Below are 27,117 nucleotides of genomic sequence, written 5' to 3' on the forward strand. Positions count from 1 at the left end.
TTATGTTTTTTTTTGTGCCTGAAAGCCCTCTGGGCATGGAGTGCTGGGGTGTGAGTGTGTTTCGGGCTGTGCCACCAGGGTACAGGTCTGTGACAGGAAGGAAGTGAGTTTGCAAGCGAGCAAGTGTGGATGACGATCTGAGAAGCAGCTGCTGCAGCCCGTGGAAAGGCAGCACTTTGTCTCCTGCTTGTAAAGAGCTTTGAGATTTGGCAATAAAACCTCCTTTTAAAAATCTGCTGTTTCAGAGCTATTTGTCCCGAAGAGGAGCAAGGAAGAGCCACCAGGAGCAGCACGTTAAGGCTTTGCTCTGGAGGAGGGAACATTGCACAGGCTGTGGTCAGGCTGGGGTGATGCTGTGCTAACCACAACATGGGAGGAAGGAGAAGCACTGGGGGCTGTGGCTGGCACAGAGCTGGAGCTGCTGCTGCACACAGAGCAGTTCTTGACTCATCCCTGCCTGCCAGCTTGGCTGCCCTGGCCAGAAAGCACAGCCAAGGCCAGGATCTCCCTCTGGAAAGCAGTGGGAAGCATCACCTCACCAAGTGCAGTCTCCAGCAGTGCTGGCTGGGCTGCCCTTAACAACTTCATGTGGATTCTTGGGTGTCTACAGAATGTGGAGCTCACTCAGCAGTGATGGAGAGCAACACTAGAGCCTTGTTCCTCTGCTCAGATGCCAGGAAGCTGCAGGAAGAGAAGGAGCTGGTATCACAGTGACTGCTTCCTTTCTGTGAAAATTGGGCACAAACTGGTCAGTAGGTCCAAAAGTTACAAGGAAGCAAGGAAAAGAGTGCAAGTATGCAATCTTATTGCATAATAAGAATGTTCATTTGGGTAAAAAAATGTGGTTAGCAGACCCTCTAACCCTTTGGTGGGAAGGGGGCTCTTCCTTATAGGAATCTCCAAGGCATGGGGGTGATTTCTACAGATATGCTGTAGAGGAAGGGCACTCTTTTCTTGCGCTAAGAAAACACACAGCACATCTTATTTTGGCCTTAAATTATGTTGGTAAGGAAGGGAAGTGTCTAGCACTATGTGAAACAATGTAAATTGCAAAAGAAAATATTCATAGTGTTGGCATATCAGTAATTTGCCTGATTTGCTTTTAATTCAATGGATAGTTGTGGGTTAGTGGTCTGAAGAGACTGTCTCGTGTAATCTGAAATAGAAAATGCAGGTCCTAGATTCCTTACAGTGATCCTACAGAACTCAATAATTTGCAACTGAAAAGGAGCAGAAAGAGTTCTTCCAGTCCCAGGGGGCTAAAACATTTACTACAGCCTTGGCTAGCCTACACTGATGACTAATTTTTCTTGCTATTAAAAAACTCATGTTTTATCTTAAATATGAGTCATCAACAGTGCAGTTCTCCAAGATTTCCCCTTTCCAGTTTAGAGTCAGAAAATCTGTAGACACAGAAGGTACCTGCTGTGTTTAGAGAATGGAGATCCCTGTTTTGTTGTGCTTTGAAAATTTACACGCTTCAAAAAGCCAGTGCTTGATTTATTCCAGAAAACTTAGTCACTGTGTTCTCCTAGCCCTTACCTCATGCCTGAGCAACCCACAATATTCCTGTGGTAGGTGATGCCACAAAACATTAACAATTTCATTCTCAGCAGCAATCCTGATGTCTGAGATCAATGTGAGGTACTTTAAGCCACATATTTTCATCCCCTCCTGGATATCAGGGATCCCACCAGCTTCCCTTCAGCTCTGCAGCGTTAGTCCCCTCTTCCTGAGCTACCCAGCTGGCAGTTTAGATGTTGTAAACACAACATATGAAGAAATGGTGAAAGAATCCTACCTTAGTGCATCTTTACTAAAGATGATACATAAAGCACGTCTTAACACCTATAGAAAAAAAAAAGAAAACTGGAATATTGCAAAATGCCATTTGTAAGACTTTATTGCAAGAGGGATGGCTGTCAACAGCTTATCGCAGTGACTAGGTAAAGGAAAAAACCGAAGCTGGCCTAATTTGCTGCAAAAAAAGGTTGGAGACTTCTAATTAGAACAGCCTTCCAGGCCCAGGGTGGATGTATTCCAGAATGGGACCCACAGAGGAACCTCCATCACTGGGATTACTTAGGAGCAGATGTGCAGGGAAGGACAATATATCTCACCTTCTTTCACATAGAAAGGTGGATCAAACTGTTGCCTGAGGTCCTTCTCAGCCACAGGGTTTCCACAGAACACTGGAAGAAGCCTCAGCAACCAGACTCAGGGAATGATAAACCTCACAGGCTATTCAGGTCTTTAACCCTGGTTTTCCTCTCGCTGAGGAGCTGTGAGATGATAAATGTGCCCTAGAAATCCCCTGCAGACCGTGCTCAAACCTCTGCAGCCTGGATGGCTCTCCTCAAATTTATCCTCTTCTCCTGCTCCAGATTTCAGTTCTCATCTCTACCCACCTTCTTGTCTCATGCCCCTTGTCTGCCAGAACAACTGATCTTTAGAAAGATCAGTGCTGTGTTGATAGAAACTTTCCATAAGTTTTAGTTGTGCTGCTGCCAAGAAAACCCTTACTCCTCACCCTCATCACATTCACAAGCCATTTTCTGCATCCCCTATAGCTACAATCCCCACTTTTACATTCCCCACATCCTCCTCTCCCCCATGAAAGGTAAGTTTATGCTTTAGAACATGGGCATTTTTCAAAGGCTGGCAATTAATTTTAAAATTATTAACCCAAAATAAATAAATGAAAGAAATCAAAATGCAGAGAATCCCAGCTGGAACTACCTCCATTTTTTTGCCTAACTTTTATTTTTAATTGGTGAACTAGTGACATTTTCCAGTAAACATTAGATAACCAGAACATTAGATGACCACATGAAGTGCTCCAAAAAACAGAAAAAAACCCCACAAACAAACAAATAAACAAGCAAACTAAAAGCCAATTCTGAGAATTTGTCCTCTGATGACTTTTCTAACCCTTAGCAGGGATGGGAATGGACCTCCAAATCCTGCTTGTTTTGGGCAACATCACAGTTAAAGAACTTGTATTCGTAGCCCATAAGTGGATAAAATGTAGTATGAAAATACTATATAGCTCTGTTATATCTGACATATTGTTCATTTAAAATAATAAATAAGAACTTGAAATATTTTGGAGATGTTTTGGGGGAAAAGAAAAAGCCATCTGGAGCAGAGACTGTAAGGAGAAGAGGTCAGGAGACAGGAAGAGGGCAAGACGTGGGAATGCAATGCCAAGATCTGGCTCCCATTCTCGTGTAAGGATATGACATTTATTAAATGCAAACAGATCCAAAGTCTCCTTTCCTTCAGAAGTACACAGCAGAGCCATATCCAGAAATCAGGATATTTGAAAGCTGGTTACTGGCTTTCCTTTACCCTTTATTGAAACATTTAATTCCCTCTTGGTCTCTAAATAGTTTCAGATGCTTGGTGAAAGTTTTAACTATATTAATATTTTTCCCTCCCTTCCATAAAAACTCGAGTAGTTTTGGAGGAGAGTTATTTTTTCCTCCCAGAAAAACCTACCTTGCACAGAAAAAACCTGCTTCTTCCAGGTGAAATGTTTATCTGTTTTAGACACAAGTTATCTAGCTCAAAACCCTACACTGGGATATTTAACACTGAAATTTATAAAACATGAGAAGATTTCCAAAAGCCCAGCAGATATGCAAAGCCAGCATGACTAACTGGGCAAGGATCTGTGCAAAACAAAACTGCAAGTTCCTCTGCTATTTCATTCTCGACAAGAAGTGAGTTTTGAAACACTGACAAAATCCTCCTGGTTTGTTTAGACCACATCACCATGACAGCAAGCACTGCCCAGCTCTTCTTGTACTGTAGGGCTTTGCAAGAAACTGTGGTGAAGGGGAAATGAAGCTCAAAGGAAAAAACATGGCCAGATGTCATATGGGAGATCACAGGAGATAGAGATTTGCACCCACCTTCTCTGCTGCCAGTCCCCATTCCAGGGATAACCTTCCTGCCCAACCACAGAGCCTCTGATCAGCTTTCTCTCTGGAGCAACACTGAATTTTCAACAGCATGGGTTGAATTTCCTGAGCGAGGCAAATAAATTCCACTTGTTTTCAACTGCCAAGAACTCATGAATTTCTGAAAGGTCATCAGTGTAAACAATAGTTATGTATTCAAATGGCAGGATTGCTCTCAGCTTAGCCACCCTTCTGCTGTTCCATTCAGGTGGGTTCAAAACCACCCACCTCAAAGGGTGGAATCAGGGCCTCACATGAGGCCTGCTGGTGAAAAATTTTCTGGTGAAACATTTTCAGGTCAAAACAGCAACACAAAGCTGCTAACAGAGGGCTGCTGCTGTGGAAAAGTGCAGTGGTCAAAAAAAAAGCATAAAAATTAGTTTTGAAAAGTTGACATTTCAAAAGGGGACAGTTTTGCTCTGCAGCTCGAAAACACAATTTCAACACTTTAGTTAATTTACAATTTTTGAAGTATTTAACCCAAAGAGTTTTTAAAAGTAGGAAATCACGTATTTTGATGGAGCTCATGTAATTGTTTCCTGTTTGCTCACGGTAGTTTGAAAATTTTAAATTTTTTTCCCTTGCTCTAGATAAAGGGAAGAGAATTTAAATCCTCGGGAAGGCTGAGAAGGTGTGAAAGCTCTTTCAGCCTGGCCTAGGCAGACAAAGTAGGATTCCTGTGCATTTAATTCAAAATATGGCACAGGGTTCTAGCCTGGCTCCTTTGCTCCTCCCAGGAGCATTGTTTCATTCTCAGATGATCCAGTCAGGCCATGAGCTGTGGTCCATTTATTTTGGCTCAAGACAACAGGTACAGGGGTTTTTTTTTAAATGAGAGAAAATGCCATTTTCTCACACAATCCCAGTAAATTTGCAGACATCAAAAGAAGGAGTCCCTAGGAAGTCTGTAAGGAGTCGGGTCTTATTCCTGTGACAATTTTGAACTCAATATTGTCATGTTCTTCTGGTAAGCTGCTTGTTTGGAATTAAAGTATTTTCAGTGCTAAAAACAAGAGATGTAAATTTAGGGGCTTGGAGCCAAGGCCACCATTCCTATAGAATAGAAAGATCACAGGCTGTTCTCTACAGCTCCTGTTCTGCTCACCGAGGCAGAGGCAGAGGGCAACCTCCACAACAGCCCCATCCTGGTTAGACATCGTTCCCGTGGACTATGAGACACATCAGCAGAATAGAAGGAATTTTTCAGCCTCCGAATCAGGGCCCTTGGAGGACCCTCCCCATTCACCACAGTGAATAACAGCAAATTGAAATGCAGCCACTGCCTACCCCAGTTTCCTGGCATTTTGCAGGCACTTGGATTGGCTAATTGTCACCAGGCCCATCCTATCCAGAGCTCCCAAATACTGCAACAAACTGCTCTAGGGAAGAACACGCACATAGGGGTCTGCACACGCCATAAATACCGTGGGAATAGCATCTGGGTTTGAAGATGTAATGTCCACAGATTGGTTCTGCACAAATGCACTGATGAGGGGAGCCAGCCACTGGGTTTTGACCCCAATTTCTAGATTCAGCAAACAACGGAGGCCAACAGAGTTTAATTATTATTTTTTTTCCAAGCGGTTGGGCACTCGACTGAGTTCCTGTGGCTGTAACTCAGCTGTGTTACAAGCCATCTCCAGCAAGAAGGCACTGGAGCAGGAGGTAATTGAGGGTTGGCTCCCAGAGGGAATTTTCCCTTAAAAGGATAACTACATTGTCATGATGAAACCAGCTCGCTTCCACTGCCCGCAGAGCTTTTCGCAAGCACGGCTGCCAGAGCTGGGGGCGGTGTTGGGTATTAACAGCAGACAGGCAGGAGCAGCAGGGCAGTGCCTGCTCCTTAAATGCTACAGAACCACTTCAGCCTCTCTCAGCCAAGCTCGGCCATGAAGGGCAGCAGGACACGCAGGCAGCCCCAGGAAGTCACTTCAGTGCCACGTAATGAAAGGCCAACTCCTACCATCTGCTCAAGGTGAAAAGAAACCCAAGTGAGGGATCACAATCAAAGAAACCAGACTCACAAGAAGTGTTTGCAGTCAAAATCAGCAGTATTTTCAGAGAGGAGCAGGCAGCATGCCAGCTGAAAGCATGCCAAGGCCATGCAGGAATTTTTCCAATTAAATATTTTTCCACCAGAAAATAACCAAAACCCCAGCTTTTCATTTGAGAGTCAGTGGAACAATTCTTATCAAAGCTCTTTAGATGGATCAAGGAGAATGATGACAGGGCAGAACCCTAGGGTGGCCTCTCACCCAGCAGCAGGCTGCTGAGAAGGCAGAGCCAGGTTTAAGGCTAAGCTCCCCTTTGGAAGACTCAGCCTTGTGACTTGAACCTCAGCTTCCCATAGTCAAGAGCTAACTGCCTCAGCTTTAACACAGCCCTGCTCCAGACTCAAGATCCTCCTTGTCCTCTGGACAGCCCACCCACCTGGAGTTTCGCTCTGTGCTCTCCTGTGCAGTACAGGAAGGGCTGCACTGTGGTTTTGACATGGAATGAGGCTGAAATGGGAAAGGTTGGGTTTGGCCCAGCTGTGGTGGCAGACACTGGTTCCCACCTCACAGCTAAAGCCTCCCTATCCTGATCTTAGGTGAGGTTTTCAGCTCTGACTCATGCTCCTGCGGTCTCTAGCACAGAGTAAGCCATCCATCATGCTGCAAAAGAAGGAACCAGGGCCTGGTGTTTCCCTGCACCCTGATGAGCAGACAAACTATGTTCAAGTGAGCAACACCCAGGTTTGAAGGGAGCAGAGACTCCTGAGCTGGCAGTGCAACAAAGGCCTACACAAAGTAAAACACTATCCCTTCCTCTGAGGACTGGCAGCCCAGAGAACCCCAAACAGCTCAAGTCCTATTCCAGTGGGAAGAGAGTGGGTGAGACAGATTTCTGGTCACCAACAAGCCAATGTCACTGGAAGCAGGATCTCCTAGTACTGAGCACCTTTAAGAGACAGACCACCAGCAACCTCCTTCAGACCATAGAGGTCAGCTCAGGAGCTGCAGAAACTCTGCAGCCATTCCCAGTTCTGCCTAGTGGTTGCTTCATCTGGTCCCAGCCCATTGCCACTCCTGCAAAGTGTCCACTTGTAAGAGTCCCATTTGAGGACCTCCACAAGCAGCCATGGAGATTTAGCACACCTCCTCTTAGCTTTAGGGGTAGAAAACTTTATTTTCTAATCAGTCTTACTCTGTAGAGAGAAGTATTAAAAGTTTCAGCTGGATAAGTGTGTTAGTGCCGACAAACTCATCCAAAGATTAACAGCAGAAAGCTGGAGAATTACAGGTGGCTACAGGCACAGACTGGTTGCCATTTGGCTTTCCTTTTCTATGAGTAACAGCAAGAAAATGAGTCAGACTCTATAGCTGAGTCACAGTGAGTGAATATAAACTTGCTCTTCAGACCAGGAGAACCTGGGCAGGTGGAGGAAGAGCTCTGTATATTCTTCTGCCCCTGATAAACACAGCATGGTGTGTCCACGGAGCTGTGCCAAGTCCTGCTTCGGGGCCTGGGATCTGCAAGCCTGTCCCAAAGGAAGACCCCGTGGTGGAAACATATGATAAACATATGACAACATCTGCCTTCTGTTTCCTGTGCTGTGTACAGATTATCTCTCCCCACAGATAACTGTCCTTCTCAAAGAGAAAGCTGGGGTTGTGCTTTTAAAATGCTGCCGAGACCAGCGACAATTGGAATCAGCTCATTCTATACCTGTTCTCAGACCACGTGCATCCCCACATTTCAGCACCATCTGCTCGACACTCGAGTGGTGTGATTACACATCTGCCTGGGGTTGTTTGTTCTCTCATCCCTCCTGAGCACTGAAGGCAGAGGCGGGACAGGCAAAGTGCTTTCTGCATTCACGTGTGCTCCCTCCACACATAGAGCAGAGCTGACGCCCAGCTGAGCTCCCCCATCTCCTCTCCACTGATGTCATTATTTTCCGTGTTGCTTGTTGTGCCCAGCAGTGAGGAAGCCCCTGGAATGCAGCAGCCTGTGTTGGAGCTGTTCCTGCACTGATCACCAGCAACTCTAGCAGCGGACTTTAAAGGGAAGCCTGGTGGGCTGCAATAAAACAAAAGTCATCAGGCTGTGATTCGACATCAGCAGAACTCCTTACAAGAGCACATGACTCCGTCTGCTGTCCCAGCCCCCTCTCCTTCTCTCAAATTCCAAGACCATAAAATTACTCATTAGGCTTGGAACAAAATGCTCTCGGTGCACTTGTATGTGGCTGGAGGCAGAGACAGATGTTTTGGGCTCTGGAAGAAAATTGCTGAGAGAGAGAAATGAAACACTTCCAAAGCTGCACCGCTGCCTCCTAACAGTGTGCTTGCCTGCTCCTGTTGCACTCCATGGTTTTCCATGGGGTCGGAGAAGAAAGGAGTGACAGCATCACAGCTGAGCAACCCTTTGCTTCCACTTTGCTTTTATTAAATCCTCAAACACAATTTTCTGTTTTGCTTCAAGTTTTGCATCGAGTCCTGTGCTGTGGCATAAGAGCAGCCCAGGGCTGTGCCTCTGGCAGTAGGTTTCAGCACTTCGGGTTTATGGTTGTAAGATCCTACATTTCAGCTGCACTTTTGTCCTGTAAAGAGCAGGGAAGAGACTGCCTTCAGGAGCCAGACGGTCCTCAGAGGCCCAGGAAGCAGAGGATCCTCCCTGTTTTTACACATGCAGGAAAGTGAGAATAAAAACATTGCCTGCAGGCATGTCAGCGAGGGGATTAGGATTCAGTGTCTGATTATTGCTTGGTTTATACAAGGCAGCCATTCCCACCTCCCATAACCAAACACTTGCTCAGTTATCCATCAGATCTGAACCAGGGAGGGCCAGGACCCCAGCTCCATCTCACCACTTCTCTTCTTAAATTCAAGAAAGAATATTTTGCCCTTTAAATCTTTCCCTGATATGTTTACTTCTGGTCACATAGTAGATTTTTAAGAGCATACTGGGGGCGTATTCCCAGCTTTGAAAGACCAGCCTCCCCGATTCCAATAAAGGAAGCAGTTCAAAACAGTGAATGACCACTGTGAACTGATCATCACCATGAGACAGAGGTTGTCACACCAGTAATCTCCCAACCATTGGTCAAACCTGGCACTCAGGCATTGAGAGGGTTTGAACACAATGGGCTAATTTGACCTCCTTCAGCAAAGCATCACAGAAATAACAAATTTCCCCCCCTACAGTGTTTTCTAAGATATCGTTCAGGCACAAATGGTACTGGGCAGGTATTTTTTTGCTTCTCACGTATTCCTGCAGGATAGATGTGAGCCCAGCTCTCCACAGCTGGAAGGATATACCAAGTTGGAAGATATAGTGTCAGTAAGCTCTGTGTGGAGGTCAGGGATCAACAGGAGTGACCTGATCACCAGGAACAACCCCGGCCGCAGTGCTAATTATGTGTAAGCTTCACTTTCAAAGCTACATAGAAGCTTAAGCCCATTTATCTTTTCAAGGGATTTAAAGGCCTATCGGCTTTGGGAAGCGAGAGTGACTGGAGAGGGAAGTGCAAAATCACCAGCTGAAACCTCCAGTTACATGGACTGAATTAACTGTGTCAACACCATGCAGCAGAATCTCCCAGGGCAAGGCTCACTCACCAACCCTCTCTGACAACTCTGACTTCCTTCAGACTTTTTCTTGCAAACAAACAAACAAACCCTTCAATTTCTCCAATGTGATTTCCTCCCAATCCCATAATACTGGATTACTCCTAAGCCTAAAGCAGAGAACATCACTTTGTGATTCAGGCTGCTTTCTGAGCTAGGAGCAACAGCTCTGCTGAAATACCTCATTCTGTGCTGTCTGAAACATGACACAGGATGAGCAGAGTCTGGGAAGACAGGAAAAATGGAATTATAGGCTCGTGAAATGGACACTGACAAAAACCTGAAGTGTTGAGCTCACTCAGATGCAGTCTGTGTTTAATCCAGTCATCAGACAGTCTCTGTTTAGCTAAATATTTGACTTCAAAACTGGGCCTGAATTATTACTGGCAAAGCTTCCAAGCTCCACAGGTCCCTCTAACAAGCTGTTCCTCTGTGGAAGCCTTGCAAGGAAATGAATGCAGCCTTTGAGGAAAGTGCTGGATGGCTTCTCAAGCTTCCAGAGTGGGTTTGTGGAGCCCCATTAGGTATCCAGGCCTTCTGAAAGCTCCATATGTTGACAGTTAGAAGCTACAGGGCTGATGTTTGTGTGCATTGCTGGTACGTTCCCAGAGGAGTTCTGGCTCCACAGCATGTCACAGGAACAGAGTTATCAAAGAAAGCACCAAAAATAACCTAGTCTACAGAACAACTAAAAGCCTAGCACAGACAAAAATAAATAAACTGGAGCCACACATGAAGCCATGTAGCCAGAGCTGTAACGTGTATTCCATTCTAATGGGACATATCTGAAAGCACAGTTTGCAAGCCAGAACACAGAACTGGTATGGTTAGTCCCTTTCATAGCCACAGCAGGGACATTAAGCAACACAAACATACAATTCCTCATGGCATCAATGGCATCTGTGTACCACAGAGCCCAAAGACCTGGTTTAGGTGCTGCCAGGCAGACCTCATGGTTGCTACCTCAGCACACTGGGCTGTTTGACACCCTGCCATGTAAAAACAGACCATCAGCAGTGAAAGAGGAATGTGGTCATCCCCTCTCCCATGCAATATTCAATTCCCTGGCTGTGGCAGCATATGTCAGAAAAGACAATCCTCCAGGGATGGAGGCTGTTCCCCAGCCAGGCTCCCCTGCTGTGGGCAGCTCCAGGAAAGCAGAGGCTTGGCTTCCCAAACTACAGGCAGCTGCAGGTAGGAGGAGTCACCTTCCAGGTTTGCTTCCAAAGGAAGATTATAAATTAAAGTCCAATTTGCTAAACCTTTAGGTAAGCAACTGTTTCTGCATAAACACATACTGGTTTGTGGGCTGCATTACATGGCTAACTGCAAATCTGACCAACTTTAAAATCACGGTGTATACACCTAAACCAGAGAGCTAACAGAGGCACATTTTAAAATGACATGGATTTAAGCAGCCTGGCTGGTGATTTTTGAATGTGATTGAAAATACTGATTATCCTAAACCAGTACATAAAAATTGTGCATGCAAGGTTAGAGCAAAGAATGCTTTGTTGGAGAGCTTCACTTCTAAGTGAGAAAGAGCATGTAGCTGGCTCACCTAAAATTATTCTTCAAGTGAAAGAAAGTCAAAGACTTTAACACCATTCTGAAGATGGGGTCAATGTCTGGAATATATTGTAAAAAGAGATCAAATTACCACCTCCCCCTGTCATTCGTTATGCTACAGCCTTAGTGGAAAAATCCAGAAGCTCTTTTAGGTCTGTTAGCTAATAAATGGATCGCCAGGCAAGTGTTCAGTGTCGTTAATAAATTGTCGCAGCATTCTGTACTTGGTATCAGCAGAAAGGCTTGGTCCCTTCCACCCCTGAACACATACCTCTTCGGGAAGGACAGAAGGAACTGCCTACATTGCTTTTTTCTGCCTGCTGGAAACACCCAAGCTCACAAACAGATGCGAACTTTCCGTACATCTGCACTACTTCTCTCCCAAGGTCAGCATTAAGCAGCAGAAGAGCTGTGGGTGATCAGTCCTGGCTGATTCAGGCTCTGGAAGGCAATGACAATGACATTAACATTGGCAGGTTAAATCCAGACAGCTTTCCATCCAAGGATGCCTCACAGCATAACAAAAGACTAGCAAGAGCCGGAGGTCCCACCTAAGGCTGGGATGCCTGGTACTTCCATAGTCCGTACAAGCAGGGATTATTCTTATTCCCTGACCTATTCAGGGTTGTTTCCCCAGCCCCCAGGCACTAGGATACCCAGTGGGAAGGGCTCAGCCCATTCCTGCTGGCACAGTTCCAGTTTGTCTGAAGACACTTAAATATTCATTGAGAAAGAGCAAGGCTCCGTCTCGCCGGGTGCACAGACTGCTCTCCAGGGAGACAGGACACCTGCCTTCTCCACTCCCTGATCCATCAAATCATTAATTATTTAAAATAACAGGAAAGAGCAAGGAAAACTCTCCACACCAGACATGCTCACAGCCTGCTGTTTACGGTGCTCTCTGGGGTCTCGTGTGGCCCAGGGTTTGTATCTCCCCTCTGGCAGAAGCAAGGATCAAGCCCAGCTTTCCCCCTTCCTTGGGGAGGATGCCCTACCCGCTGAGCTATTGTACAAAAGAAGGGCTTCCCCTTTATCCAGACAGACCTTATGTTCACTTTTCCTACCAGAGAGAGGGTCTTTTTTTTTTTTAATTCAATTTGAATAAAAGGCAAACAAAACATAAATCCAAAGCTCTGAGAGCTACCCATAAACCCCCACACATTCTGTGTTTGCTCAAGAGCTTAGGTTCCACCTCTCCATTTCACAATCAGGCAGGCTTGTGGTCCCACGGCATCGCTGAAGCACTTTGGCTACCAAGACCCTCAGTGCTGGGCCTTAGTGAGTCAGAAAACACTATCTCCCTACGCTGCAGACAGCTCTGGTGTAACTGTGCCTACAGAGAGATGTGTCTGGAGCAGCAGAGGGTCTCTTCATCTCTGCATCCCTCCAGGACATTGCTTGCCTCCCCACATCTCCCACTGCACCAAATGCCCCGTGCTCTCTCGCAGGAACATCACAGACCCTCACAAGGATCCCCGGGACAGAGGTGTCCCCCAAAACTGGCCTTAGCCCAGGGAACAGCCCCATCTGCACCCTGGAGTTCACTGCTCGAGCAGCAAATCGTGGCAGGTGAACACCACTGGCACCCTCATGTGGTGACCGGGATCAGCATGTGCTCCCAGCCAAAACCAGCGGTACAGAGAGGAGGGAGGGCTGGAAGACTCCTCCAAGGAGTCCCGACAAGGACCAGGTCTGTGGGCCAGCATGGTAGAGGGAGGGAATACAAACCTGATGTCACCTCTCCTATCCTGAGACCACCAGCAAAGAACCATAGACTGGTTTGGGTTGGAAAGGACCTTAAAGCTCTTCTCGTTCCACCCCACTGCCATGGGCAAATTGCTCCAAGACCCGACCAACCCAGCCTCGGACGATTCCAGGGATCCAGGGGCAGCCACAGCTTCTCTGGGCAACCTGTGCCAGGGCCTCCCCACCCGCGCAGGGAAGAATCCTTCCCAAAATCTCATCTAACGCCGCTCTCTGTCAGTTTGAAGCCATTCCCTCTTGTCCTGTCACTCCAGGGCTGTGTCAAGTCTCTCTCCAGCTCTCTTGGAGCCTCTTTAGGTAGTGGAAGGTCTACAATAATGTCTCCCTGGAGCCTTCTCCTCTCCAGACTGAACAATGCCAACTCTCTCAGCCTGTCTCCACAGCAGAGGTGCTCCAGACCTTGGAACATCTCTGTGGCCTCCTCTGACTTCACTCCATCAGTCCCACATCCTTCTTATGTTGGGGAGCTCCAGAGCCAGATGCAGTATTCCAGGGGGGATTAGTCTGGGGGACCCACAGAAACAGGTCTGATTCTCGCCCCAGCCTCAGCTCAGCCTGGTTCCTTCCTCATCATACTACCAAAATGGAGAAGAAAATAAAATACAAAACTACGCACAGATGCTGAAAATGGAGAATTCACTAAAACTCTGAGGGAAAAGCCCTTTTGCCCCCTCCTGCACTTGCTGTCGGACCTGTGGTAATGAGAGCACCTCATTCCCTGAGAACACCACATCCTGCCCCTGCTTTCAGGGGAAAAAAAGCAACAGCTCACCCCGTATTTCCCACAGAACAGAAATCCCTCTCCTCCTAAATAGCTTCGGAAAGAAAGTTAGATTAATTTTAAATTAAACCACCCACCACCTCCAAGCAGCAGCACCCAGCAGAGCCGCGCTGAGGTGAGGGGCGGCACCCGGCCGAAATGGCGGCAGCTCGATGTACCCCCTCAAATCACGCCAAAACGGCCCGAGAACACCGCGTTTGTCAGAAGGAGAGCTCATTTTACGATATTTTGCTTTAAAGAGAAGCTACAAAGGCGCTCTGCGGCGGCGGGGCGGCCTGTGAGGAGGCGGGGACGCGCCTGTCAGACCGCCCTGAGGCGGCGGGGACGCGCCTGTCAGCCCGCCCTGAGGCGGCCGCGGCGGGGCCGCTGTGTCGCGACATGGGCGACGACTTGGCGTCGGAGGGCGACACCCGTGAGTGGGGCCGAGGTGGGGGGCCCTGGGCCGTGGCGGGGGATTCGCGTAGCGGGGCCGGGCGGGAGCCGGGGGGGTCAGGGACAGAGCGGCGATGCTCCAAGGAATAACCAGATGCATGAAAATGCGCTCAGAAACAAAGCAGGTGTATAAACCTACGCGTGAATTAAGAGTTGTTTTGCTTCAAAGGATCCTGTACCCCTGAGATGCTGCATACAACTCCGGTACTCCCCACTTGGGGGTTCTGGCCCCCTTTATCCCCGGGTCCCCATCCTGGGTTGTCTTTGTGTCCTGCAGCTCCAGCTAGAGCCCTGTGGATGGTTTTATCACATTTCTCTGCGTGTCTTTCATCTCCTTTGATGCTTTTTTACATCTCTTGCATAATAAATTGCCCATGAGTTGGTGCATTGGACTGAGGGTCAATAATTTAAAATGTGTTCCACGCTGTTTGGGATAACTGAATTCATGTTCAGTAACACAAACTACAAAACACCCTGGAATCTGAGCTTGAAAGAGAAGTAAAACTGCTAAATATCCACCGAAATGCTGCTCTTGGATGGGTTTATGCCATGATGAGGAGTGCATTTACATTTACAGAGCTAGCAGAGTCGTGTGGATCCTAAACAGGAAACTCAGATCACCAAATGGTTTTCCATGTGTTGCTGAAAATAAATTGCGGCTGCTACAGCCTTGGTGATGCTGGGTTTGTTACTTCATCTTTACAGGTAGAGGAGAGAATAAATAAGGCAAGGAGTGCTTTGGTATCTCTTGGCAATGATGCTTTGTGTGACCATAAAATGTAACAGCACATTTCTGTCACTTGGAGAGCAGGGGCAGCAGCATTTTCTTAGCTGAAACATAGAATTTAGTCCACTGAAAGAGTAGCATTTACAAGGAGGTGTGTGTGGGTCACCCTGGGTGTTGATAATTAACAAAAACTCCACGTGTTTTTCACAAGTTCTCCTGATATTTCCTCTCAAATCAAGGGTCCATGTGGTGTGGAAATGCAATCCTGTTAACACCCCTGACCAGATGATAACAGAGTCTTAATATACAGTACAGGAAATCCTGTTTCTGCAGAAATCAGTGTCCAAATCCTACTGCCTTAATTGTAGCAGCAGGTTCAACACTGTGGAATGCACACTCTCAGATGATCATGTCTGGTGTTAAGTGGATAAACACACTATTGAATGATCCTGTTGTATTATTTGTGGTTTTCTTGAGCTAAAGTTTTTTGTTTGAAGGTAAGGGGAATCGAAATTGGAGGATGAGATTATACCTCTGTTGCTCTAAGAGTCCACAGTAGGGTTGCCTTTCTTCTGTGCCCTCTGAAGAGAAAAATGGGGTAGTGCTATTTAGGCAGCAAATCTCCTGTTTATCTCCTCAGTGTGGTGGAATGGGAACAATAATATGTTTTGACGCCTCTTGTATGGCATGTGGTTAGTGTCTAGTTGATATGTTGAAACCAACTGAAGTTGCATTGAGCCCCTGAAGTTGCATTGAGATGCTCAAACTGCAGCCTGAGCTCTGCAGCAGCATAGGAGAAAGCAAAGCCTCTGGGCCAGCTCTGGGCCAGCTCTCCAGTGGAATATTATAGGCTGAGGATATGAGTCAAGCACTTCTTGAAAGAATTTCCCAAAAGCAGTAGGGCAGAGACTGATTCCAAAAACGACTGACACTAGCCATGCCAAAAACCTTCAGAGCCTCCCTGTGGGGCTGTGGCAGCCCCAGAGTCACAGCTTTACTCTCGTTTCTTGGCAGGAAGGTTTGTTCGATCAAGGAGAAGATTGCTGTGGCAAGGCCCAGCATGGAGAGTAAACACTCTTAAATTGTGCCTAACTGTGCAGGACAAATACTGCCTGTCGTGGTAAATTATATGCAGAACTGCCACGGTTTATTAAGAGATGCAACACTAATCACAGGCTAGGCTGGCAGTTCTGTGCTGCTTGGATGGTTCAGGTTGCCTGGAGGGGGGACAGCAGGACCATGTGTAAAGGCCTCCTTGTCAAGTGGTGGGATGTAGGTGGAAGGATGGAGGAAACAGTGATGTGTCAGAGACTTTACACCAGCTCTGGGCCTTAGAGGTGCCCAGAGAACATGGCCCAGAAGACATGGACCTCACGGACCAAAAGGTTTTGCAGCTGGAGCAAATCCATGAAGAGAAAGAGACTGAATTAGAAGAGAAGCGAGTAGGATTGGAAGAGCACTGATATGGCACAGGGATACTCAGGGAAGGAGAGACGGTGGGAGAGGACAAATCCAGCAAACATGCCAACATCTGCAGGACTGGGATTCTTGCTGGAAGAATCTTTCCGCAGTCACCCTTCCCTGAAGCCACAGGGGCCAGTGAGATGAAGAGGAGGTTTGTTGGGGCATGCTGCCCCGTGCTCCTTGCCAGCTCTGTTTTAATGCTCACTCTTCTGCTCTGCTGCAGTGCTTCAGTCAGAGAAGGAGTTCCATGACGCAGCCAAGCGGAATGACACGGCCAGGATGGAGGAGCTCATCAGAAGAGGGGTTGACATCAAAGCCAAAAACAATGTAAGTCCTGGGTTTTTCCACCTCTAAGCTGCAGGAAGTACTGAGGGCATGTTTCAGAACTGCAGCTCCTTAACACTCCTCTTCTCATTCACTGCTTAATTGGTCAAAGCTTTAAAATACACCACCCTGTGCTAAATAGAGCCTGTGGCAACCAAGCAGTTCCTCAACACACTGAGACCCCCACTATCATCCTGACCACACTGGAAAGCTGCAGGTGCTGAGGGAGGGTGATCATTTATGGTTCCCCTTGTAACCTCTGTGCCAGATACACACAGTATGAAAGGCTTTGATTTTGCTATCTCTGCATGCCAAGGCTCTGGGACAAACTCAGTCCCTGGTGCAGGTCTCTCCTTGTTGACCAATATCTTGGGATTACACACATCCCTACTCTTTCAGTCTGTCCCTTGATGGGCAGCAATGTTCTTCACTCCTGTGCTGTTGTTATAGCCCAGACCTGCAGTTCCTGAGCGGAAGGTGACTAACACCTGCCTGACAGGAGAGGAGAGAGACAGAGGGTTGTGTCCAAATAAGACCCTGCACAGTGTGAGAAATTCTGGCTCCATGGTTGGCCAAGGAGATTTTGGCCTTCAGGAAGGCTGGTGGATACACGCACACACACTCTGCATACATGAGCCTTCCTTCTCTATCCTTCCCTTCCAGACAGACCGGAGTGCCCTGCACTGGGCCGCGGGAGCAGGGAATGTGGATGCTGTGCGGCTGCTCCTGGGTCACGATGTCCCCGTGGATGACGAAGACAGTGTACAAAGGCGACTCTCCCTTGCATGTCCTGCAAATGTGTTCGGTGTTGGGGGAGTGCCAGGGACTGGGTGCTGGGCCAGCAGTGACAGACTTCACCTTAGCCCTGGGTGGGTGGCACAGGGTGGCACATGGCACCTGCTGAGCAAGGGGCTGGAGTGAGACTTGTTTTCAGAGGTGTCTGTGCTCTGTCTTTTGGCCTTTTCCTTGCACATACAGTGACTGGGAGTAGGCTGGTGGAATCTGTGAGGTTTTCTGTAGAGCATGGGGATGCTTGGCTTCTTCTGGTCATGTTGTTGGGGCTTGTAGGATGACAGGGACAGCCAGCAAATTCTCTCTCCCCCATAACGACCAGCCAAATACACACCATTAACTAGGAAGTGGCAGTCTGGAGGCAGCTCTCTGCTCAGCTGCTGTGAATATCTGTGGCAGGAATAGTAATAACAGGAGAAAGTGAGGCTAGAAAAAATAACAGTGAGAAACAAATAGATTTGGGAAACTGCATGAAGCTAAGGGGACAGCTTTCCTCCATGGTGGGGATGGTGGTGGCTGCAGTTTAACTGTAAGTATCTCTCTTCTGCCCAGTTTGGAATGAATGCTCTTCTCCTGTCTGCCTGGTTTGGCCACCTCCGTGTCCTGCAGATCCTCATCAACGCTGGGGCCAAGACTAACCATGTCAACAGGGTGAGAGTCTCCCTGTGTGGGCCCATCACACAGCTCTAGATGGTGCTGGGGGACGGAGAGAGACTTACCTGTGGTTAGGTAGTCCTGTATGACAGCACCTACTCTGGGGATGGCCATCTGCACTCTGCCTTATTCCTAAAACAGCTGTAATCCAATAATTGTAGCTATAGAGATGCACACAGCATCCTCAGCCCATGTTTGTGCAATGCTTATGTGGAAGGTGTTATAGAAGTGGGAAATGGGTTTAGTGGGTCAGCAGTCTGTGTATTCTAAGACAGACCTTGGTTGGGACAAACAGCATTAATACTCCAGTCATAACTTGGTGTCTGCAGCACAAGGAAGTGTAGCCCTAGAGGTGCAGGGAGGCGTGGAATGGGTCTTTGCTAAAAGGAGCAGGTTGTCAAAAGAGACTGTCCCATAGAGTTGGACTTGTCCTTTATCTCCCCTCCAGAATGGCAGGAACTTACTCCACTGTGCTGCCCAGAGGGGACACGTCCAGGTCATAGAGTTCATCATGGAGGTCCTGGAGGATGTGTGTGTGGATGAGACAGACAAGGTAGGAAAGCTCATCACTGCTTTGTTTCTTGAGGTCTGATATTGCTCTGCTGAGTTTAGTGGGTATGTTGCCCTTGGTGTTGGGAAGAGACTTGGAGTCAGAAGCTATTCCCAGAAGTCTTCCTGCAAAGTGGGCTTAGGGATCATGGGGATTCTGGCTCTGGTCAAACTTCTAGCAGCCAGGACTTCTCAGTGTAGCCTTCTGCAGAATAAATTCAGGAATTTCAGTGTCGTACTCTCTTGCTGATGATGCTCCTGAGTGTGTTGTGGGTAAGTAATAACCAAGGGTGACCCTCTTTCAGCATGTTCCAGCACTGGCTGATCTGTTCCTGGAGATGGCATAAGAACATACAGGAGTTAGTGCACATTCTTTTTTGCTCCATGGCCTTCATGTTTCCAAGAGTGATCCCCACTCTGATGCTTGGGAGTTAAATGAAGCAACAAGAGATTTGCCTTTCCCCAAAAGGGGTCCTCACTCACTCGATAACTGGGGGCTTAGATATGAAGTCAATTTTTTAATCCTTAGTTGTTTTTAATAAATTATTTATTATCCTCCATTTATAGGAAATAGCCACTGAAAAGACCTCTTCCAGTGTTTGGTGAGACCAACATGCTTGTTTGCCCCAGTGGGTAGTTCTGTTCACCTTGTTTTATTAGGGTCATCCCAAATATAATGCAGAATAAAAGCAGCAGAATAAAAGATAACTGCAGTACTTCTGCCCTTTGTGGAATGGGTTATTACCCGAGGCATCATTGTATTTCTTGCAGCAGATGATCTGATCTTTTGCTTCCTGAGCCTCTTTGGACGTGTTTCCTTGTTTCCTTTCCCAGATGGAGAGGACAGCATTTCACCTGGCTGCAGAGTATGGGAGACTAGAGGTGGTGGAATTCCTCATTCGACTGGGTTGTTCTCACAGTGCCAAAGACCAGGTATGGGCACAAAATGACACACAAGGGAAGTGAAGTCCAATGATATGGATATGAAAATCAGGGAACAGGATACCAAAAGGTTCATGAAGGCGAGTTTCCACAGTTTTAACTATGGTCGTGGTGTGTCAGAGCTTTTCTCCCCTATCCACTTGCAAGCCATTTGCACCTCAGTCCATGTTGGATTTCTCTCCAGGGCTTTTCAAATAGGACGTGCGGCAAGCCTGGTGTACCATGCTCCAGTTTAAGGTAGCTGGGCTTCTTCCTTCCCTGCTGCAACTATTAGAAGATTGCTTCAGTCTCGTGCTACTGGTTACAACCTCCTTCTCAGACACACTGCATATACTCTGTCCAAGGTTGTGGTGTATGAACACACAGTCCTGTGATACATATATTTATGAAGTAATGTTTACTTTCAGGAAGAAAATACAGCATTGCATTTAGCTGCTAAAAATGGACACCTCTCTGTGCTGCAGAAGATTATAGGCGTTGGAGTGGACCTTGATGAAAAAAACTCAGTAAGTACATTTAAATGAAATAGTAACCACATCAGTTTCTCCCTTTTCCTCCCTAGAAATACATTCCTGCCACAGTCACCAGGCTGAATAGTCAGTATTGACAGGGGAGGTCTAGAAAATAGCTGATTTTATCTGAAGCCTGAGTGGGTAAATCCAGGTGCCACTTGAAGAGTATCAGTGAAAGGCAACATCCGTCTTGGACCGATTTCCAGCTCCAAAGTGTTGCCTTCTCTTCCTGCTGTATCTGCTGACCCACCTTATCACTCCATTTAATCTCCCTTTTTCTCCCTGACCCTTGGACATTCAAGTACCTAAATGGTTTTTGAATGTGTTTTAAACTAAACTGCACCGTGCTTTATAGTATTGACTTAGTCACTGAACATATGGACCTTCTGTTTGAGATCTCCCTTTTGACAGATCTGCTCTGGAAAATTACGTGGCTGGAACACAGTTAATGATTTAGATGGCAAATATTGGCTTAGTATCGCTGTTATTTATTCCAGGGCACACTCTCAATTAAGTTTATCAGCATTTTTTTTTTAGTCTTGTTTCATTACTGTCTTTCAAAAGTGTATTTGATTGTGATTAAGATCTGAAACAAAGGGGAAGCCACCTTCTGTGGTAACCAGTAGCATTTGTCTCCCCCCAGATGAGCTGCCCTTTGTTCAAAGAGCAGTAATAAAACCAGATTAAATCACTTAAGAATTCTGCTTGTTTCTGTTTTCTTGTAAAGAAATGAGCTACAACCCTCAGAAGGGAGAATCTGGTTGAGGGTCACGGGTTTCCAGTTCCAGATCCCTAACCCTCAGAATTGGTACCTTAACATGTCATGGATTCAGAAGACAGGGTAGAGTCTTGCTCATTCTGCTGCTCTGCCTTGGCCTTGCCTACAGAAATGCTGCCTGTGTCCTTTTCTGCCTTGTCCAGGAAGGCCTTACAGCTCTGCACTTGGCTGCTGAGGGGGGTCACAGGGACTGTGTGAAGCTGCTGGTGGAAGCAGGAGCTGATGTCAATGCCCAGACCCAGGTTAGCTCCATGGAGGTCATTCCATTTCCAAGCACTACTTTGTGGATTTATGCCTGGCTTCCCAGGTTGGGCCTTGTGGAGCCCATCATTAAGGAACAGTGCAGGGAGTCCAGAGGAAGGGTAGACATGGTTTTGTACAAAAAGGCAGGTGAAGCTCCCTGGGACTGGTTTGGCTGTGGAGACAAGCTCCATGAATTTGTCAATGTGGGGCCATGGGGCTCTTGCAGGAGGGAAGCAGGGAGCTTTCTGTGGGTAGCCTGTACCAGTTGCAGCCTCTGAGAAGAAGCCCTGACTAACACCCCTCTCTTCTGAGGTGCCTCTCAGAAGAAGATGAACTGTCTTCATTACGCAGCACTGCATGGCTATGAGGAGATAGCCAGGATCCTCATGGATGCAGGAATCCACACTGATGCTGTTAATCATGTAAGTCCTTCTCAATGCTCTCACCACTTAAAAAAGGCGAAGTCTGTTTGTGGAGCTGCTTGAGAGCACCAAGCAACTCTGCAAGGACCAGTGCTGCAGTATCCCCAGTCAGCCCCCAGTGCTGAGTGGCAGCTGTGATAGAATAAGACATGCTGGGCACAGCATGGTCCTTTCAGTGCCATGAGCTGAGCTCTTCCTAAGCCCAGGGTCTTCTTTCAACAGCAAAATGCGTCAGCAACACACATCGCAGTCCTGCAGAACTTCCCAGCCATGGTGAAGCTCTTCATCGAGGCAGGGTGTGACCTTGACATTCCAGATAATGTAAGACTGCAGCTCCTGTTCTTTGTCTTTGAAATGTCAACCAGTTTCAGGGGGGATTTGATTACCTTGGGGACAGGGTTAAAGAGGAGTGCTTTAAAATGTGGAAAACCCGGAAGCGCAACTTAGGAAACGTGAAACCCTTGAAATGGTTCCGAGTGTTGCAGTGAGATAATTGCTTGATGGCATTCAACACATGGGCTGTGCCACATCCCTGGGACCTGTGCACAGCAGCACTGCAGTCAGCTCTCTCCTCCTTGTTGGAAGCAAGTGGGAGAAACTGCAAAACGTTTGGAGGACTGAGAACAGGAGGCAAGCCTACAGATAGCTGGTTGTCTCACCAAGTTGTAATTTTCTGAATGAAGGGCTTTGTGTAGCTTGTTTCAGTTAATGTTCATTCTTGTAGCAATGTTCCCTCCTGACGACACCACAAAATTGCCACATTTTGTGTTTGATTTTACTTGTTTCCATTAAACAATCCCAAGGGGGGGCATTAACCCAGCCCTGTGTCCCAGGAACAAAGAACTGGCACAGGTCCTTCCCTCCCATGGCCAAACTACCTGCCCACAGAAATTGTTTAAATAATAGGAAATAACATAATCCTATAAGTTACCCTAGAGAGCCTTATGGAGCTGAAGATGTTCCTTATCTAGACTGAAGTCTAGAGGATTAGATCAGGGAGGCTTCTTAATGCTGGTCTGGGGACAGGGACAGACCAGTTCTGCTCAGCCAGAGGAAACCAACTCTAGTTGGAGGTAGGAGGGTGTTTAACCCACAGCTTGAAAAGGGGTAGAGGGGAAAGGAGGGCAGAGCTGACAGCGTTCTTACAGCATTTCCTCCTGGTAATGTTCTGCCTTGTCCTTCCAGCCTCACACTTGTCCTTCTCTGAAATGTAGTCCTTTCTCCCTCCCTGTGCAGAGGCAGCAGACCTCACTCCACATCGCTGCAGAGCACGGCAGGCAGGACGTCGCCGAGATGATTCTCATTGCAGGAGTTAACCTGAAGCTGACAGACAAGGTAAGTGTCTCCATGGGTTGAATAGGTCCTGTGGGAGTATGGAGGGAAAATATAGATAGTCTTTGCCACTGTCTTTCATAATTTCCAAGGAAGGCTAGTAATATTAAAATCTGGATATTTCCAGTGATAAGGCCTTAAAACACTGCTGAATAGGGCAGTGTTTGTTGTGTTTTCCGGGAAAGAAGTGGCTGGTTTTTAGGCAGGTAGACAACAGTTCACACAATGAACAACCTTTTCCTTCTCAAAGTTTTTTCTAGTTTCTTCTGCTTCTACTTATGCTATTGCACACATTAATATCAAAGATCTCAAATAATGATAAGCAATAATACCCCAAGAATCACAGCACACATATTTTAATAGGATAAAGTATCTGATCTAGATCTGGCATTGTTTCCAGGGCTTTTGCCCTCTAATTAAATCAACAGAATTCTAGAAGAAAGTGTGGTGTGTGCCCAGAAATGCTGAAGAGGCTTGGGCAGAGAGCAAAGCAGTGTTTGCTATCCTCAGTGGGTTAGAGCACATGCAGACCTGAAGCCATCTGGCTGAACTTGCCACCCTCCAGCACTCTGTGGAACTACAGTGACACTCAGCTCAGGGAACACATTCACACTTCTCTGTGTGAAATTTGGTTTCTACTCACATCTGCTGCTTATAAGTGGAGAATAGGTCCTGGCTGGGTGCATTACTCAATAGTCCTGCTGGTGCAACAGAGCTTGTACCTCCTAAGGTGAAAGGTCTTTTCCAGCTCATTTTCCCCTTCTAATTTCAGCAGGGGAAAACGTCTCTGGATGTTGCTGCCCGAGGCAATCACATCAACCTGGTGGACATGATTATCAAAGCCGATAGGTTTTACAAATGGGAGAAGGTGAGCAGCTCACACACCATCCCCTGCCCTTTCCAGGGCAGGTGGAGCTCCATCTGCTCCATTGAGACTCCACATACCAGTTGTCAAAGGAAAAGAAGTACAGGGCATTCTGTGGCAGCCTGACCTCGACTTTCATCCCCTTACTTAAGAAAAACAGAAGTCCTTGCCGTGCCAACGGCATCTACTTAAGGCTTTCCTTATTTAAAAAGGCCCCTGTTGTTAGAAATCCCAGGCTGTGCTGCCAGGAACAGAGGTTTTCAAAGGTTCTTTGACAGCTGTTCCCAAAGCCCTGTAGAAGGGAGTTGGATAGCATTTGTTCCTTTTTCGAGGAAAAATTGAAGGACTAAGCAGGAAAATGCTTGGCCTAATGTCACCAAATGGGATGTGGTGAGTTTTTCAGCAGTGGGAGAGAACTCCTGTGAGCAGTGATCAGTTCTTGTTGGAGTCATACAACCAACTTTCCTCTCAAACTCCAGCTGCTCAGCCCCAGTCTGCCACCTGAAACCCTGCTTTCCCCAGGCCTGTGCCCAAACCAAGCTGAGCAGAGCATGCAGAAAGTACAGCCAAATGCCACATCCCTCATGTCTTAACATTTTGAGCATTTTCCCATACCAGGACTCTAGAGGGAGAAGAAAAGGAAGGAAAGGAGGGCACACACCTGTGGCTCAGGCACAGCTTCAGGAGTAATGCTGTGTAGATCAGGCCCTTCATGGGCTTCCTGTGCAGCCCTAGGGAATGTCATCCAGCCTCTTTGCAGCAGGGCATGTGAAGGCTTTGAGCACAAGCCTGTGTTGCAGGGAAGCAGGAGATTTAATGAAATGATCCTGCACCAAGCCCAGATAAAAGGCAGTATAGAAATGGAAATTACGATCCACATGGGTTTCTCCAGCAAAGTGCCTTTTAACGTTTTTTGTTAAAGTGCCTGGTTAGTACAGAGCAAAACAGGAATAAAGAGAGTAAAAAAAAAAGTGCTGTGCCAGAATGAACTTGCAGCGACCTGCAGAGCTGAGGGTGTGGGAGGCTGCAGAACGACAGGCACCCTTGCAGCACCCCAACTGAAACCCCTATTCTGGCTTTGCAGGACAACCTCAACAGCGACTCCGACTCATGGGTGGCAAAGCAAGTGACCTTTAAGCAAGATCACAGGCTGGAAACACAGCACATTCGCTCAGTCATGTGGAGATTAGCCACTAAGTACCTCAAACCTGGGGAATGGAAGAAGCTGGCACATTACTGGAAATTCACAGATGCTCACATTAGGGCCATTGAGCAACAATGGACAGGTATAAAAAACTTCCCAGGTATTTTCCTTCCTTCACTTCAACTGTGCTTCTTGGAGATTCAGCTGCAGTAAGAGCAAAGCATGAAGGAAACCTGTTGGTTTATTTGAAACAACCTAAATATTAGGTTAAAAATTCTGCTTTTAATGAATGTGGACTTACCTACACACTGGAATTTGTAATAAAGCACACAAGCAGGGGGATTAGTGGTTCATTGCTCATTTCTTATGAGGCACTTACCAGGCTGGTGGGTTCTTGCTACAATTCTTGTTCTATAGGATAGGAGAAAATTGCTAGTTTCATTTTTTTCTTTGAAGGATACGAACCAAGAAGGCAGTGAAGTTCTGTTTAGAGTTTAAGAAATACATTAGCAGAAGCAGGATCTGAGGGTCTGGTTTGGCTCCTGTCAGGACTCTAGTTTGGATAACGTGAGCAAGGGGCCAAGCTGTGCTCTGAAGGCAGAAATTCTGTATTGCCATGAAAGGTTGGCCAACAAGTCCAAGCTCATCCAGGGCCACTCCATTAAGTTTCACATGAATCCAGCAATCTGACCACAACCAGGAAATTAGCTACTTTAGCTACTTTGGAGCCTCCTAGTAAAATCCAAAGGAAGGGGTGTCCAGACCCACCAGTTCAGAAATCTGCTTTGGTCAGGGCCATGCACTCCAAGGGTGGGATTCCATTTGTGGTTTGATCTTGCCAGGCACTAAAAGCTACAGGGAACACGGCCACAGGATGTTGCTGATCTGGCTCCATGGCGTGAATACTGCAGGAGAAAATCCTATCAAGGGGCTGTACGAAGGCCTTGTGGGGATTGGAAGAAGAGATTTAGCAGGTACTACTTTTGTCTTCCTTCACTCAGCATTATTTAAATCAATTTATCTGAACTCTGTGGTTACACAACACACACAGCGGAAAACTTCAGTGAAGCCAATTCACACAAGCTGAAAGCACCTGCCCTTCCCCCTTGCTTCCATTACATGTCATTTCTTTCCTCTTCGTTTTGATAAGTGAGCACATCCTGCCATGGTTCCACACTTCCGTGCAGCAGAACATTCTCTCTTTCAGAAAGTATCCGGAAAAAAGCCAACGCAGACTCCACCTCTCCACGGAAGTGCACAGCGATGTAACACCGTGAGCAGCCTCTGCTGGTCTCAGAGCTACAGGAGAAACACTTCTCTGCTGCTGCTCAAAGGCAGCTGCAACTTAAGGGCTTCTTGTCAGAAACAGCTGGCACTGCTGCACCCTTCTGGCTCTGGAATGACAAGGGTAAAACAACTGCTCGTGGTCAAAAATGCCTCTTTACACAGAAGGGAGATTTTTTTATCAGCAATTTCCTATTGTCTGGGTACTGTAAAGGGAGTTCAGTGAGCCAGCCTCACTTGTCACACTGTATCAGGAAATATTACACTGTTTTACTGTAACTTGTTTAAAGCATGTTTATACATAAATTTTTAATTGTCAGTTTTTTAAGTTAATGAGGGTAAAAAGCCTTTGTTTTCCAGAGTGTTCTTTACTTACCGTATTGGGGGGTGTCTGTCAGTCACTTGTGTCTTAGATGTGTCTGTAACTTCCCTCTTATGGTGGGAATTTAAGAAGCAAAATCAAAGATACCATTTGGTCCTTTTGGAACCTTAGGGGTTGTGATCTTTAATGCTTTGACTCTTCACTGAGAACAACATTAACATATATAGTATTTATAAGTTTACATTAACATACATGTACTGTTTATAAATCAAATGACCCCTCTTACCTTTTCAAACTGTATCTTTTCAAGAGATTAGTTATCTACACAACCTCTGGCAAGGACATATAGTTTCCTTACATACCAATTCATCATTTAATACTTCATTTTTCTTTTTTACAGCATTGCAAGGGGAAAATAATGTCTGTATTTCAATAAATCTAGATTGTACTCTCAAATTTGCAAGTTATATCTTGTCATCCTTATTTAAAAACACTGCAATATTCTTATTTAGTGCAACCTTAGGGGAATTCAAGCAGAAGGTGCTGGTTTTCTTCATTTCCAGAGGTGGCTGTAGAGGCAAACCAGGACTGTATTGAACTCCACTGCTGTTCTCTTGGAGTCAAAACAAGAGACACTTGC

General features: G+C 46.6%; 1 protein-coding gene and 1 long non-coding RNA gene across 10 annotated transcripts in view; one reads left to right on the top strand and one right to left on the bottom strand.

Moving 5' to 3' along the window:
- The window catches only part of LOC113970118, a 35,427-nt gene extending 21,422 nt beyond the window's left edge, over nt 1-14,005 (bottom strand). For 2 of the 4 annotated variants that reach the window (XR_003535045.1, XR_003535044.1), the window contains exons 1-2: nt 13,769-14,005; nt 11,418-11,587 (exon numbers count right to left, since the gene is read on the bottom strand). This is a non-coding gene — a long non-coding RNA (uncharacterized LOC113970118). Of the gene's footprint in view, nt 1-11,417; nt 11,588-13,682; nt 13,722-13,768 lie in introns of those variants that run through there. The other 2 variants (XR_003535046.1, XR_003535047.1) reach the window with 2 other exon arrangements.
- ANKDD1A (ankyrin repeat and death domain containing 1A) lies at nt 14,006-27,080 on the top strand. Of its 6 annotated transcripts, XR_003535043.1 has the most exons (16): nt 14,006-14,103; nt 16,538-16,641; nt 17,302-17,421; nt 17,983-18,081; nt 18,533-18,637; nt 19,468-19,566; nt 19,983-20,081; nt 21,009-21,107; nt 21,432-21,530; nt 21,753-21,851; nt 22,767-22,865; nt 23,635-23,730; nt 24,812-25,013; nt 25,714-25,845; nt 26,079-26,279; nt 26,878-27,080. XR_003535043.1 is itself a non-coding variant. In XM_027688665.1 (15 exons), the coding sequence occupies exons 1-15, from the start codon at nt 14,070-14,072 to the stop codon at nt 26,138-26,140; spliced, it is 1,548 nt and encodes a 515-aa protein (XP_027544466.1). In that variant the 5' UTR covers nt 14,006-14,069; the 3' UTR covers nt 26,141-26,546. The 6 variants fall into 6 exon arrangements, 5 of the variants coding, with proteins under 5 accessions (XP_027544466.1, XP_027544467.1, XP_027544465.1 ...); XM_027688665.1 differs by lacking the exon at nt 26,878-27,080 and having other exon boundaries at nt 26,079-26,546; XM_027688666.1 differs by lacking the exon at nt 26,878-27,080 and having other exon boundaries at nt 17,302-17,400; nt 26,079-26,546.
- Nucleotides 27,081-27,117: the final 37 nt, after the last annotated feature.

Source organism: Neopelma chrysocephalum, unplaced genomic scaffold, assembly GCF_003984885.1.
Source record: "Neopelma chrysocephalum unplaced genomic scaffold, ASM398488v2 Primary Assembly neopelma1_75, whole genome shotgun sequence".
Taxonomy (NCBI): domain Eukaryota; kingdom Metazoa; phylum Chordata; class Aves; order Passeriformes; family Pipridae; genus Neopelma; species Neopelma chrysocephalum.

Excerpts from the sequence above, each read along its gene's own strand:
- ANKDD1A (XM_027688664.1), top strand. The coding sequence starts at position 14,070 with ATGGGCGACGACTTGGCGTCGGAGGGCGACACCC. Across the intron at positions 14,104-16,537 it reads GGCGTCGGAGGGCGACACCC|TGCTTCAGTCAGAGAAGGAG; the intron begins GTGAGTGGGGCC and ends GCTCTGCTGCAG. Across the intron at positions 18,638-19,467 it reads GTGTGGATGAGACAGACAAG|ATGGAGAGGACAGCATTTCA; the intron begins GTAGGAAAGCTC and ends TTCCTTTCCCAG.